The sequence below is a fragment of the Brachionichthys hirsutus genome, chromosome 2 (genome assembly GCF_040956055.1).
Source record: "Brachionichthys hirsutus isolate HB-005 chromosome 2, CSIRO-AGI_Bhir_v1, whole genome shotgun sequence".
Classification (NCBI taxonomy): domain Eukaryota; kingdom Metazoa; phylum Chordata; class Actinopteri; order Lophiiformes; family Brachionichthyidae; genus Brachionichthys; species Brachionichthys hirsutus.
This window is the reverse complement of record NC_090898.1, coordinates 17,072,402-17,085,249: the sequence shown is the minus strand read 5'-3', so window position 1 is coordinate 17,085,249 and position 12,848 is coordinate 17,072,402. Positions and strand designations below refer to the sequence as shown.

Here is a 12,848-nt window from a genome sequence, read left to right as displayed (position 1 = left end):
GTAGCAGAAACACTCCACAACGATTCAGCATGTTTCAGACGTGTAGCAGAAACAATCCACATCGATTCAGCATGTTTCAGAAACACTCCACATCGATTCAGCATATTTCAGAAACACTCCACATCGATTCAGCATGTTTCAGAAACACTCCACATCGATTCAGCATGTTTCAGACGTGTAGCAGAAACAATCCACATCGATTCAGCATGTTTCAGACGTGTAGCAGAAACAATCCACATCGATTCAGCATGTTTCAGACGTGTAGCAGAAACAATCCACATCGATTCAGCATGTTTCAGACGTGTAGCAGAAACAATCCACATCGATTCAGCATGTTTCAGACGTGTAGCAGAAACAATCCACATTGATTCAGCATGTTTCAGACGTGTAGCAGAAACACTCCACAACGATTCAGCATGTTTCAGACGTGTAGCAGAAACAATCCACATCGATTCAGCATGTTTCAGAAACACTCCACATCGATTCAGCATATTTCAGAAACACTCCACATCGATTCAGCATGTTTCAGAAACACTCCACATCGATTCAGCATGTTTCAGACGTGTAGCAGAAACAATCCACATCGATTCAGCATGTTTCAGACGTGTAGCAGAAACAATCCACATCGATTCAGCATGTTTCAGACGTGTAGCAGAAACAATCCATAACGATTCAGCATGTTTCAGACCAGTGACGTGCGGTGAGGTTCATGTCTGGTGAGGCACAGTCAGATTTACTAATAAATGAACCTACAGCTTGTTCATCATTTGATTGGCAACATTTAACGTGTTTTGTTTAAAAATTCGTACCAGCATTTTTTACATACTGTCACAAACCTGGCTCATTAGTTTATGACAAAAAGGGGAGACCACACATAATCTGTGTATCTACAAAAGATTTAATGAAATTATTCAACTCTGCGTATCAGCGTGCGTGCAGCGTTGAATGTGTGTGGGTGCGTGTGTGTTTAAGTTAAAGTTTAACTGATGTTTATGTGAGGGTCATGTTGCTGCACTCGTTAACGTGCCTTATTACGCACACCTGTTTCTGCCTGCTCCTGGACCTGCGGCGTGGGGATTGGCTGCGGTCACCCCGGGCGCACCTGAGGCAGATTGAGCCAAATCGCCACCAGCCCTCATAAGCCCTGCTCCGCCCGCTGCCTCCCTTCGGACTATTCTTCGGTTCTCGTCTCTACGTGCAGCACGTCTTTCTGCCGCTCCCCGCTCCCCGTCCCCGTCCCCGGGTCTCGCCTCGTCCTTGCCGACCGCAGCTGATCCGTGCGCCCGGGTCCTGCGTAGCGTTTTCTTTTTTTTGTGACCGGTTTTTATTAGAGCTGGCTTTTTGGTTTTTCTTTCTCGGCTGTGTTTTTTGTTATATAGATATTTTCATCGGGCTCCAGCCGCCCTGCAATCCTGTGTGCGGCTCCAGGATATTGTGCTTCCTGATGGACATATCAGTAAAATGTAAAGTCCACGATCGGACATCTCCGTCCTCTGTTCCCTGGGGGCCCCTCGCACCCCTCGCACCCGTCCACAACAGTATAACTGTTAAACATATGTTCTGACTTTGAGGTGTGTGTGTGTGTGTGTGTCCAGCTGGGGCGTGCGCGCCGCGGTTCTGCCCGTGTTTGGAGGCTTCTCTGTAAATTCTTCATGTCGCAATATCCCATCCGAGTCCAGACATTGTCAGAAGTTGAGAAAAGAAGGCAGGAAAAGCAGAAAACACGGGTTCTTGCTTGATGTCCAGACATCCAGACAGCCGGCGCTTCCGTGTGTACAAGCCAGTCTCTAACGAGCGGATCAGCTGATGAGTGCGCTGAATCACTCACTGGCCTCCTATTGGCTGGAGGCTGTATTACATGCGGCCTCATTCTGCAGTATTTTAATGCCGCTGAGCACAAGGATACGTGACGCACTAATTGTATTATTAAAAATGAAAAAATCATAAAATATATAATATAATATCACTGATGTTATATTATATCTTATATGATTTTTATATTATTTTTAACAATACAAATACATGATTTTTATATGGTTTTGTATGATGACAGGTGAGGCTGTGCCTCACCTGCCTCCACTGACTGCACGTCACTGTTTCAGACGTGTAGCAGAAACAATCCACAACGATTCAGCATGTTTCAGCCGTGTAGCAGAAACAATCCACATCGATTCAGCATGTTTCAGCCGTGTAGCAGAAACAATCCACAACGATTCAGCATGTTTCAGCCGTGTAGCAGAAACAATCCACATCGATTCAGCATGTTTCAGCCGTGTAGCAGAAACAATCCACATCGATTCAGCATGTTTCAGACGTGTAGCAGAAACACTCCACAACGATTCAGCATGTTTCAGACGTGTAGCAGAAACAATCCACAACGATTCAGCATGTTTCAGACGTGTAGCAGAAACAATCCACATCGATTCAGCATGTTTCAGACGTGTAGCAGAAACAATCCACATCGATTCAGCATGTTTCAGACGTGTAGCAGAAACACTCCACATCGATTCAGCATGTTTCAGACGTGTAGCAGAAACACTCCACATCGATTCAGCATGTTTCAGACGTGTAGCAGAAACACTCCACATCGATTCAGCATGTTTCAGACGTGTAGCAGAAACACTCCACATCGATTCAGCATGTTTCAGACGTGTAGCAGAAACAATCCACATCGATTCAGCATGTTTCAGACGTGTAGCAGAAACAATCCACATCGATTCAGCATGTTTCAGACGTGTAGCAGAAACACTCCACATCGATTCAGCATGTTTCAGACGTGTAGCAGAAACAATCCACAACGATTCAGCATGTTTCAGACGTGTAGCAGAAACACTCCACATCGATTCAGCATGTTTCAGACGTGTAGCAGAAACAATCCACGACGATTCAGCATGTTTCAGACGTGTAGCAGAAACAATCCACATCGATTCAGCATGTTTCAGACGTGTAGCAGAAACACTCCACATCGATTCAGCATGTTTCAGACGTGTAGCAGAAACAATCCATAACGATTCAGCATGTTTCAGACGTGTAGCAGAAACAATCCACATCGATTCAGCATGTTTCAGACGTGTAGCAGAAACACTCCACATCGATTCAGCATGTTTCAGACGTGTAGCAGAAACAATCCATAACGATTCAGCATGTTTCAGACGTGTAGCAGAAACAATCCACAACGATTCAGCATGTTTCAGACGTGTAGCAGAAACACTCCACATCGATTCAGCATGTTTCAGACGTGTAGCAGAAACACTCCACATCGATTCAGCATGTTTCAGACGTGTAGCAGAAACAATCCACAACAATTCAGCATGTTTCAGACGTGTAGCAGAAACAATCCACAACAATTCAGCATGTTTCAGACGTGTAGCAGAAACAATCCACATCGATTCAGCATGTTTCAGACGTGTAGCGGAAACAATCCACATTGATTCAGCATGTTTCAGACGTGTAGCAGAAACACTCCACATCGATTCAGCATGTTTCAGACGTGTAGCAGAAACAATCCACATCGATTCAGCATGTTTCAGACGTGTAGCAGAAACAATCCACAACGATTCAGCATGTTTCAGACGTGTAGCAGAAACACTCCACAACGATTCAGCATGTTTCAGACGTGTAGCAGAAACACTCCACATCGATTCAGCATGTTTCAGACGTGTAGCAGAAACAATCCACATTGATTCAGCATGTTTCAGACGTGTAGCAGAAACACTCCACATCGATTCAGCATGTTTCAGACGTGTAGCAGAAACAATCCACATCGATTCAGCATGTTTCAGACGTGTAGCAGAAACAATCCACAACGATTCAGCATGTTTCAGACGTGTAGCAGAAACAATCCACATCGATTCAGCATGTTTCAGACGTGTAGCAGAAACACTCCACATCGATTCAGCATGTTTCAGACGTGTAGCAGAAACACTCCACAACGATTCAGCATGTTTCAGACGTGTAGCAGAAACAATCCACATCGATTCAGCATGTTTCAGACGTGTAGCAGAAACACTCCACATCGATTCAGCATGTTTCAGACGTGTAGCAGAAACAATCCACATCGATTCAGCATGTTTCAGACGTGTAGCAGAAACAATCCACATCGATTCAGCATGTTTCAGACGTGTAGCAGAAACACTCCACATCGATTCAGCATGTTTCAGACGTGTAGCAGAAACACTCCACATCGATTCAGCGTGTTTCAGACGTGTAGCAGAAACAATCCACATCGATTCAGCATGTTTCAGAAACAATCCACATCGATTCAGCATGTTTCAGACGTGTAGCAGAAACACTCCACATCGATTCAGCATGTTTCAGACGTGTTTCAGAAACAATCCACATCGATTCAGCATGTTTCAGACGTGTAGCAGAAACACTCCACAACGATTCAGCATGTTTCAGACGTGTAGCAGAAACAATCCACATCGATTCAGCATGTTTCAGACGTGTAGCAGAAACAATCCACATCGATTCAGCATGTTTCAGACGTGTAGCAGAAACACTCCACATCGATTCAGCATGTTTCAGACGTGTAGCAGAAACAATCCATAACGATTCAGCATGTTTCAGACGTGTAGCAGAAACACTCCACATCGATTCAGCATGTTTCAGACGTGTAGCAGAAACACTCCACATCGATTCAGCATGTTTCAGACGTGTAGCAGAAACAATCCACAACAATTCAGCATGTTTCAGACGTGTAGCAGAAACAATCCACAACAATTCAGCATGTTTCAGACGTGTAGCAGAAACAATCCACATCGATTCAGCATGTTTCAGACGTGTAGCGGAAACAATCCACATTGATTCAGCATGTTTCAGACGTGTAGCAGAAACACTCCACATCGATTCAGCATGTTTCAGACGTGTAGCAGAAACAATCCACATCGATTCAGCATGTTTCAGACGTGTAGCAGAAACAATCCACAACGATTCAGCATGTTTCAGACGTGTAGCAGAAACACTCCACAACGATTCAGCATGTTTCAGACGTGTAGCAGAAACACTCCACATCGATTCAGCATGTTTCAGACGTGTAGCAGAAACAATCCACATTGATTCAGCATGTTTCAGACGTGTAGCAGAAACACTCCACATCGATTCAGCATGTTTCAGACGTGTAGCAGAAACAATCCACATCGATTCAGCATGTTTCAGACGTGTAGCAGAAACAATCCACAACGATTCAGCATGTTTCAGACGTGTAGCAGAAACACTCCACATCGATTCAGCATGTTTCAGACGTGTAGCAGAAACACTCCACATCGATTCAGCATGTTTCAGACGTGTAGCAGAAACACTCCACATCGATTCAGCGTGTTTCAGACGTGTAGCAGAAACACTCCACATCGATTCAGCATGTTTCAGACGTGTAGCAGAAACAATCCACGACGATTCAGCATGTTTCAGACGTGTAGCAGAAACAATCCACATTGATTCAGCATGTTTCAGACGTGTAGCAGAAACAATCCACATTGATTCAGCATGTTTCAGACGTGTAGCAGAAACAATCCACATCGATTCAGCATGTTTCAGACGTGTAGCAGAAACAATCCACAACGATTCAGCATGTTTCAGACGTGTAGCAGAAACAATCCACATCGATTCAGCATGTTTCAGACGTGTAGCAGAAACAATCCACATCGATTCAGCATGTTTCAGACGTGTAGCAGAAACAATCCACATTGATTCAGCATGTTTCAGACGTGTAGCAGAAACACTCCACAACGATTCAGCATGTTTCAGACGTGTAGCAGAAACAATCCACATCGATTCAGCATGTTTCAGAAACACTCCACATCGATTCAGCATATTTCAGAAACACTCCACATCGATTCAGCATGTTTCAGAAACACTCCACATCGATTCAGCATGTTTCAGACGTGTAGCAGAAACAATCCACATCGATTCAGCATGTTTCAGACGTGTAGCAGAAACAATCCATAACGATTCAGCATGTTTCAGACCAGTGACGTGCGGTGAGGTTCATGTCTGGTGAGGCACAGTCAGATTTACTAATAAATGAACCTACAGCTTGTTCATCATTTGATTGGCAACATTTAACGTGTTTTGTTTAAAAATTCGTACCAGCATTTTTTACATACTGTCACAAACCTGGCTCATTAGTTTATGACAAAAAGGGGAGACCACACATAATCTGTGTATCTACAAAAGATTTAATGAAATTATTCAACTCTGCGTATCAGCGTGCGTGCAGCGTTGAATGTGTGTGGGTGCGTGTGTGTTTAAGTTAAAGTTTAACTGATGTTTATGTGAGGGTCATGTTGCTGCACTCGTTAACGTGCCTTATTACGCACACCTGTTTCTGCCTGCTCCTGGACCTGCGGCGTGGGGATTGGCTGCGGTCACCCCGGGCGCACCTGAGGCAGATTGAGCCAAATCGCCACCAGCCCTCATAAGCCCTGCTCCGCCCGCTGCCTCCCTTCGGACTATTCTTCGGTTCTCGTCTCTACGTGCAGCACGTCTTTCTGCCGCTCCCCGCTCCCCGTCCCCGTCCCCGGGTCTCGCCTCGTCCTTGCCGACCGCAGCTGATCCGTGCGCCCGGGTCCTGCGTAGCGTTTTCTTTTTTTTGTGACCGGTTTTTATTAGAGCTGGCTTTTTGGTTTTTCTTTCTCGGCTGTGTTTTTTGTTATATAGATATTTTCATCGGGCTCCAGCCGCCCTGCAATCCTGTGTGCGGCTCCAGGATATTGTGCTTCCTGATGGACATATCAGTAAAATGTAAAGTCCACGATCGGACATCTCCGTCCTCTGTTCCCTGGGGGCCCCTCGCACCCCTCGCACCCGTCCACAACAGTATAACTGTTAAACATATGTTCTGACTTTGAGGTGTGTGTGTGTGTGTGTGTCCAGCTGGGGCGTGCGCGCCGCGGTTCTGCCCGTGTTTGGAGGCTTCTCTGTAAATTCTTCATGTCGCAATATCCCATCCGAGTCCAGACATTGTCAGAAGTTGAGAAAAGAAGGCAGGAAAAGCAGAAAACACGGGTTCTTGCTTGATGTCCAGACATCCAGACAGCCGGCGCTTCCGTGTGTACAAGCCAGTCTCTAACGAGCGGATCAGCTGATGAGTGCGCTGAATCACTCACTGGCCTCCTATTGGCTGGAGGCTGTATTACATGCGGCCTCATTCTGCAGTATTTTAATGCCGCTGAGCACAAGGATACGTGACGCACTAATTGTATTATTAAAAATGAAAAAATCATAAAATATATAATATAATATCACTGATGTTATATTATATCTTATATGATTTTTATATTATTTTTAACAATACAAATACATGATTTTTATATGGTTTTGTATGATGACAGGTGAGGCTGTGCCTCACCTGCCTCCACTGACTGCACGTCACTGTTTCAGACGTGTAGCAGAAACAATCCACAACGATTCAGCATGTTTCAGCCGTGTAGCAGAAACAATCCACATCGATTCAGCATGTTTCAGCCGTGTAGCAGAAACAATCCACAACGATTCAGCATGTTTCAGCCGTGTAGCAGAAACAATCCACATCGATTCAGCATGTTTCAGCCGTGTAGCAGAAACAATCCACATCGATTCAGCATGTTTCAGACGTGTAGCAGAAACACTCCACAACGATTCAGCATGTTTCAGACGTGTAGCAGAAACAATCCACAACGATTCAGCATGTTTCAGACGTGTAGCAGAAACAATCCACATCGATTCAGCATGTTTCAGACGTGTAGCAGAAACAATCCACATCGATTCAGCATGTTTCAGACGTGTAGCAGAAACACTCCACATCGATTCAGCATGTTTCAGACGTGTAGCAGAAACACTCCACATCGATTCAGCATGTTTCAGACGTGTAGCAGAAACACTCCACATCGATTCAGCATGTTTCAGACGTGTAGCAGAAACACTCCACATCGATTCAGCATGTTTCAGACGTGTAGCAGAAACAATCCACATCGATTCAGCATGTTTCAGACGTGTAGCAGAAACAATCCACATCGATTCAGCATGTTTCAGACGTGTAGCAGAAACACTCCACATCGATTCAGCATGTTTCAGACGTGTAGCAGAAACAATCCACAACGATTCAGCATGTTTCAGACGTGTAGCAGAAACACTCCACATCGATTCAGCATGTTTCAGACGTGTAGCAGAAACAATCCACGACGATTCAGCATGTTTCAGACGTGTAGCAGAAACAATCCACATCGATTCAGCATGTTTCAGACGTGTAGCAGAAACACTCCACATCGATTCAGCATGTTTCAGACGTGTAGCAGAAACAATCCATAACGATTCAGCATGTTTCAGACGTGTAGCAGAAACAATCCACATCGATTCAGCATGTTTCAGACGTGTAGCAGAAACACTCCACATCGATTCAGCATGTTTCAGACGTGTAGCAGAAACAATCCATAACGATTCAGCATGTTTCAGACGTGTAGCAGAAACAATCCACAACGATTCAGCATGTTTCAGACGTGTAGCAGAAACACTCCACATCGATTCAGCATGTTTCAGACGTGTAGCAGAAACACTCCACATCGATTCAGCATGTTTCAGACGTGTAGCAGAAACAATCCACAACGATTCAGCATGTTTCAGACGTGTAGCAGAAACAATCCACAACGATTCAGCATGTTTCAGACGTGTAGCAGAAACAATCCACATCGATTCAGCATGTTTCAGACGTGTAGCAGAAACACTCCACATCGATTCAGCATGTTTCAGACGTGTAGCAGAAACACTCCACAACGATTCAGCATGTTTCAGACGTGTAGCAGAAACAATCCACATCGATTCAGCATGTTTCAGACGTGTAGCAGAAACACTCCACATCGATTCAGCATGTTTCAGACGTGTAGCAGAAACAATCCACATCGATTCAGCATGTTTCAGACGTGTAGCAGAAACAATCCACATCGATTCAGCATGTTTCAGACGTGTAGCAGAAACACTCCACATCGATTCAGCATGTTTCAGACGTGTAGCAGAAACACTCCACATCGATTCAGCGTGTTTCAGACGTGTAGCAGAAACAATCCACATCGATTCAGCATGTTTCAGAAACAATCCACATCGATTCAGCATGTTTCAGACGTGTAGCAGAAACACTCCACATCGATTCAGCATGTTTCAGACGTGTTTCAGAAACAATCCACATCGATTCAGCATGTTTCAGACGTGTAGCAGAAACACTCCACAACGATTCAGCATGTTTCAGACGTGTAGCAGAAACAATCCACATCGATTCAGCATGTTTCAGACGTGTAGCAGAAACAATCCACATCGATTCAGCATGTTTCAGCCGTGTAGCAGAAACAATCCACATCGATTCAGCATGTTTCAGACGTGTAGCAGAAACAATCCACATCGATTCAGCATGTTTCAGACGTGTAGCAGAAACACTCCACATCGATTCAGCATGTTTCAGACGTGTAGCAGAAACACTCCACATCGATTCAGCGTGTTTCAGACGTGTAGCAGAAACAATCCACATCGATTCAGCATGTTTCAGAAACAATCCACATCGATTCAGCATGTTTCAGACGTGTAGCAGAAACACTCCACATCGATTCAGCATGTTTCAGACGTGTTTCAGAAACAATCCACATCGATTCAGCATGTTTCAGACGTGTAGCAGAAACACTCCACAACGATTCAGCATGTTTCAGACGTGTAGCAGAAACAATCCACATCGATTCAGCATGTTTCAGACGTGTAGCAGAAACAATCCACATCGATTCAGCATGTTTCAGCCGTGTAGCAGAAACAATCCACATCGATTCAGCATGTTTCAGACGTGTAGCAGAAACACTCCACATCGATTCAGCATGTTTCAGACGTGTTTCAGAAACAATCCACATCGATTCAGCGTGTTTCAGACGTGTTTCAGAAACAATCCACATCGATTCAGCATGTTTCAGAAACACTCCACATCGATTCAGCATGTTTCAGACGTGTAGCAGAAACACTCCACAACGATTCAGCATGTTTCAGACGTGTAGCAGAAACACTCCACATCGATTCAGCATGTTTCAGACGTGTAGCAGAAACAATCCACATCGATTCAGCATGTTTCAGACGTGTAGCAGAAACACTCCACATCGATTCAGCGTGTTTCAGACGTGTAGCAGAAGAACTGGGCGACGTTCCTGAAGACGTTCATGGACAATATGCATGATGGCCTCCGTTGTATTTGGCATGGAAGGTTTTATTTTTTTACAAGATCAATTCAATTAAATTTTATTTCTTTTACACCAGATCACAACAGGAAGTTATCTCAAAGCACTTTACAGGTGTAGCAGGGAAAGACAGAACCCAACTAGACCCACAAGAACGTTTGAGATGAAGGAAAGGAAAAAGTTCCTTTAACAGGCAGAAACCTTGGACAGAACCTAAGACTCATGGTGGACAGCCATCTGTCTGGACCGGCTGGGCTGAGAGAGAGAGAGAGAGAGAGAGAGAGAGAGAGAGCATACCGTAACATAGCGGCTGCATCAAGAACTCTTTATTGTCTCACATCAGTGCAGACACACAGGAAATGATGTCATTTAATGTCACCTGACAAGGACTCAGGACGTAGTGATGCATTATGAGGACATTGTCCATCCAGACTCTGGACTAAACACACTGATCTCCAGGAACTCGGTGAGCATGGCAGAGGCAAGGACTTCATCAGCCTTGGACTTGAGAATGGACACCTGGTTTTCAGGTGATTGCCGTGTTGCGTTTTATTATATTGTAATTGGTGTAGTAGTGATGATGATTTCTATCTTATCTAGTTACCAGCTGGGCAGCGGAGAGGCCAAGATCAGGTCTCGGAAATCCATGAATGATGGGAGGTGGCATAAGGTCACAGCGGTCAGGTGAGATCACACCTTACGTCCTGCAGCAGAAGATAAGGTCACCGGCGAAACCATCAATAACATGGCCGACTACTGGCACGCAACAAACGCCGTTTAGAACCTTTCAAGCACAGCGATGACATCAAACGCCATTTAGCGTTATTTCATTGGGCCAAAGTCTGAACCTATCCTGGTCATCCAGGGACTTAATCAGCTGTTATCAATATATCACCTGCGACTGTCGTTCACGTTTCACACAGAACCGGGAGAGATGGATTCATCCAGGTGGACGGAGGAGCGGCGCTGTACGGGCTGTCTAAAGGCAGGAGCCTCATGGTCAACACCAAAGGCAGCGTCTACCTGGGTGAGTGGGAGGAGCACCTGGAGCCCAGCCAATCGCTGCTTGCTTACTGCCTGTGTGTGTGTGTGCGTGTGTGTGTGCGTGTGTGTGCGTGTGTCAGGCGGCGCTCCGGACATAGCCGCCATGACAGGAGGGAAGTTTTCGGGGGGGATGACTGGCTGCGTGAGGAACCTGACGCTGACGAACGCCCAGCCGGGCCAGCAGCCGGGCCGGGCCGTCGACCTGCAAGCCCACGCAGCCCGAGGCCTCAATGTGCAACCGTGCTTTTTATAGATCACACACACACACACACACAGAGACTACGGCGTGACGTCACACACGCACACACACACACACACACACACACACAGCTGCTGCCAAAACAAACCCCAAGATGAGACAACAGGAAGTTTGTGTGCAGGAAAACCAAACGAAGTTGATGCGCCTCCTCTTCCTCAGTGTTGTTTTCTGGATGAAGGACTTTTACACTTTGCGTACTTGGGTGCTAGTTTTAGCTCAGCGTTAGCCTCATACGATGGAGCTGGAGACGTTTTTACAGCACTGAATTTTTATTTATATGCATATGATTATATCCCGATATATCCTATTTGTGGGGAGAAGCTGCAAACTAACCGGAACCGCTCTGCGCCGAGCCGAGAGTTCTACTAGCGTGTGTCCGGGCTTCCGTCGGCCTTCAGCCTTGCTTCGCTTCTGGAGAGGAAACGCCTTTTGTTGCTAGCAAGTTGCGCTCGCACAGCTTCAGGCCGTCCGTTACAGAGGACAGCAAACGTTGCAGCGCCGCTTCCTGCTTGGCGGCGTTGTGTCCTCCATGTCTGGTTTTTTGTTGACTAACAAACAAACAGACTAAACTGGTGCTAAATCCAGACATTAAGGAACATCTTGTGGTCACATGGGCTGCGAAGCTGTCGTCACCCACGTGCACGCGTGACGCAGGAATGTTGCTTGTCCAGGTTCTTTTCATCACTTGATGCCTCTGCTGCTGGACGGGCGTCACGTGTTTCATGTATGACCGTGGGCAGTCAGGCGTGTCAGAGAGTCATCTGGTCATGTGACCTTAGCCATAACAGAGCATCGAACAGAACAGGACCGCTAGCGTAGCACTAATAGAGCATCGAACAGAACAGGACCGCTAGCGTAGCACTAACAGAGCATCGAACAGAACAGGACCGCTAGCGTAGCACTAATAGAGCATCGAACAGAACAGGACCGCTAGCGTAGCACTAATAGAGCATCGAACAGAACAGGACCGCTAGCGTAGCACTAACAGAGCATCGAACAGAACAGGACCGCTAGCGTAGCACTAACAGAGCATCGAACAGAACAGGACCGCTAGCGTAGCACTAACAGAGCATCGAACAGAACAGGACCGCTAGCGTAGCACTAATAGAGCATCGAACAGAACAGGACCGCTAGCGTAGCACTAACAGAGCATCGAACAGAACAGGACCGCTAGCGTAGCACTAATAGAGCATCGAACAGAACAGGACCGCTAGCGTAGCACTAACAGAGCATCGAACAGAACAGGACCGCTAGCGTAGCACTAACAGAGCATCGAACAGAACAGGACCGCTAGCGTAGCACTAACAGAGCATCGAACAGAACAGGACCGCTAGCCTAGCACTAATAGAGCATCGAACAGAACAGGA

The 12,848-nt window shown here is 45.9% G+C and overlaps 1 protein-coding gene across 1 annotated transcript in view; it reads left to right on the top strand.

Moving 5' to 3' along the window:
* The window catches only part of hspg2 (heparan sulfate proteoglycan 2), an 86,555-nt gene extending 74,324 nt beyond the window's left edge, over window positions 1-12,231 (top strand). Inside the window, 4 exon segments of the mRNA XM_068749964.1 lie at window positions 10,638-10,708; window positions 10,779-10,862; window positions 11,102-11,205; window positions 11,303-12,231. Coding sequence (XP_068606065.1) covers window positions 10,638-10,708; window positions 10,779-10,862; window positions 11,102-11,205; window positions 11,303-11,475 — 432 coding nt within the window. The 3' untranslated portion in view covers window positions 11,476-12,231.
* Window positions 12,232-12,848: the final 617 nt, after the last annotated feature.